This window comes from Eleginops maclovinus, chromosome 11 (assembly GCF_036324505.1).
Source record: "Eleginops maclovinus isolate JMC-PN-2008 ecotype Puerto Natales chromosome 11, JC_Emac_rtc_rv5, whole genome shotgun sequence".
NCBI lineage: Eukaryota > Metazoa > Chordata > Actinopteri > Perciformes > Eleginopidae > Eleginops > Eleginops maclovinus.
In genome coordinates this window covers 93,112-95,748 of record NC_086359.1, presented here as the reverse complement: position 1 = coordinate 95,748, position 2,637 = coordinate 93,112, and the positions used below count along the sequence as shown (strand labels likewise).

Here is a 2,637-nt window from a genome sequence, read left to right as displayed (position 1 = left end):
CTTGCACACCGGGGACACATTTATGTATAAAAGACAGCAACAAACATTTTGCACAATAGGGGACCTTTAATGGTAAATATAAAATATGTGAGGTTTTGGGTTAAATTATAAGATCATCAGTCATATTCACAGATACAGATATATTAATGTTCATTATTATTTATCTTATATTTAAATATAAGGTGTAGGTTAATGTACTTCCGGCAGAGGCGGCAGTGTTTAGTCCAACAGTAAAACCACAGAAGAAGCAGCAGCGCATGCGCAGTGTGTTTCCAAGAGAATATGTCTATCGACTTGGAGCTGAAGAAGGTGAGACATCTCTTCTATATTCAATATATAAACTATATAAACTACATATATATATACAACATGTACACATAACGCACACTGAGCTACCTGAGGTGTGTTCACTCAACCTCCGCTGAGAGGGTTTATCAGCAGCGTTAGCATCAGCTGTTAGCATGAGGAGCTAACACGCTATTAAATCTACACATTTAACAGCAGCGAAGAACAGGGCGGTATCTGAACATGTGCTCATAAATACTGCAGATTTATCAATATATTTATATTTATATATATATATATAGTCCCCCAGAGGACTGGAAACATGAACTGGAGGACTGGAAACATGAACAGAGGACTGGAAACATGAACTGGTAGCCTTTGGTTCCCTGCAGACTGAGCCACTGCCACCCCATACACCTTGATGTTTTTCAAGATTCACGAAGGTTTATTTATCCCGAGGGAAATTGCTGTGCAACAGTTGCAGGACAAAGTGGTTTTCATCGGAGTCACACCTCTCTGTTCAGGTGTTTTCATCAGAGTGACACCTCTCTAGTCAGGTGTTTTCATCAGTGACACCTCTCATTTGTAGGCCTTCTCGGAGCTGCAGGTGAAGATGCTCGACACGCAGCAGAAGGCGAAGTTGTCCGACCTGCAGATCGAGCAGCTGATGCGCGTCCAGAAACTCGCTAAGCTAACCAATGCTGAGATCTCCACGCTGTCCGACAACACGCGACTCTATGAGGGAGTGGGACGCATGTGAGGCTCCAAGATCTTCTATTACTCATCTAAAATCCTCGTTTAAAACAAAAGTTAATGTGTGTGTGTGTGTGTGTGTGTGTGTGTGTGTCAGGTTCATTCTTCAATCGAAGGAGGACATCAACAATCAGCTGATGGACAAACAGAAAACAGCTGACGAGAAAATTAAAGAGCTGGAGGTACACGCACACGGTAAATACACACTGACACACACTAACAATTAATATTAATAATGAGTGTTTGTATTTACAGCAAAGGAAGGTGTACCTTGAACGCAGCGTGAAAGAAGCTGAAGACAACATCCGAGAAATGCTGCTGTCAAGGAGAAACACTGCTCAATAGCGCACACACACACACACACACACACACACACACACACACACACACACACACACACACACACACCTACCTACCTACCTACCTACCTGTGGATCAGTCTGATGGATGTTGGTAATAAAGTGTTTAATCTTCAGTCTGTGTTTTCCTGCAGAGTGAGACCTCTTAAGAGAAGATCTGTGAAGATTTTAATTCAACAATACATTTAGAAAATTCATTATTATTGATGTATTTAAACTGTTATATTTATTATTAATGTTTGGTTTTCAAGCCCGCCAACATTGAGTCTGCATCATACCTGACTTACCCTGCTGCCCTACCTGACCGGCCCCCGCTGTGAGTCCGTCCTGCAACACCTTTAAGCAAACAGTTCAAACATTCACTGCAAACTGATCAGATATCATTCATATCTCACTGTAGACTGATCAGATATCATTCCTATCTCACTGTAGACTGATCAGATTCCTATCTCACTGTAGACTGATCAGATTCCTATCTCACTGTAGACTGATCAGATTCCTATCTCACTGTAGACTGATCAGATTCCTATCTCACTGTAGACTGATCAGATTCATATCTCACTGTAGACTGATCAGATTCCTATCTCACTGTAGACTGATCAGATTCATATCTCACTGTAAATTGAGCGGATATCAGGGAGGGGGGAAGGGAGCCTCGTTCAGCTGCGAGTGAGACTACAGATGGAGATTGCTCTGTCTCGGAGTGGGTGGGCTAGGCTAGGCTAGCGTAGGGTAGGCTAGGCTGGCATATGGTAGGGTAGGGTAGGGTGTGGTTTGGAATTGAGCCCGCATCACACCTGACTTCACCTGCTGCTCTACCTGGCCGGACCCCCGCTGTGTGTCCCAGTCAGGAAAAAGCTGTGTACAACAGTTCCTGCAAACATTCAGACTGGTGAACTGTGGAAATAAACATACACATTAAATATATTACAGATGTCACCTTGTTTTACTCAGGAAAATATACTGAACCCGCGTCTAGAAATCAAGATCTTATTTTAAAAATAAAAGGTCTTCAAATAAAGAAACGCCAGGACATGTCTGGAGTTTTATTTCAGTTATTTTTTTTCCAAGAGATGCTGATCTGAAACCACTGTTACGGTATTTCCTGTTTCTGCCAGAGAGAGGGGGGGTCGTCTCAAAGCTTGCAGCTGTATTCAACCCCCCCACCGGAGAGGGGGAGGTCAGACGGAGGTCACTCTGTCACGGAGTGGGATTGGGAGTGGGAGGGGTAGGGGCGAGG

The 2,637-nt window shown here is 43.3% G+C and overlaps 1 protein-coding gene across 2 annotated transcripts; it reads left to right on the top strand.

The window, feature by feature from the left end:
- The first annotated feature begins 54 nt into the window (after window positions 1-54).
- pfdn1 (prefoldin subunit 1) lies at window positions 55-1,513 on the top strand. 2 transcript variants are annotated; one of them, XM_063896181.1, is made up of 5 exons: window positions 55-309; window positions 875-1,041; window positions 1,136-1,220; window positions 1,294-1,426; window positions 1,463-1,513. In XM_063896181.1, the coding sequence occupies exons 1-4, from the start codon at window positions 283-285 to the stop codon at window positions 1,381-1,383; spliced, it is 369 nt and encodes a 122-aa protein (XP_063752251.1). In that variant the 5' UTR covers window positions 55-282; the 3' UTR covers window positions 1,384-1,426; window positions 1,463-1,513. The 2 variants fall into 2 exon arrangements, with proteins under 2 accessions (XP_063752251.1, XP_063752250.1); XM_063896180.1 differs by having other exon boundaries at window positions 1,294-1,513.
- The last annotated feature ends 1,124 nt before the right edge of the window (window positions 1,514-2,637 follow it).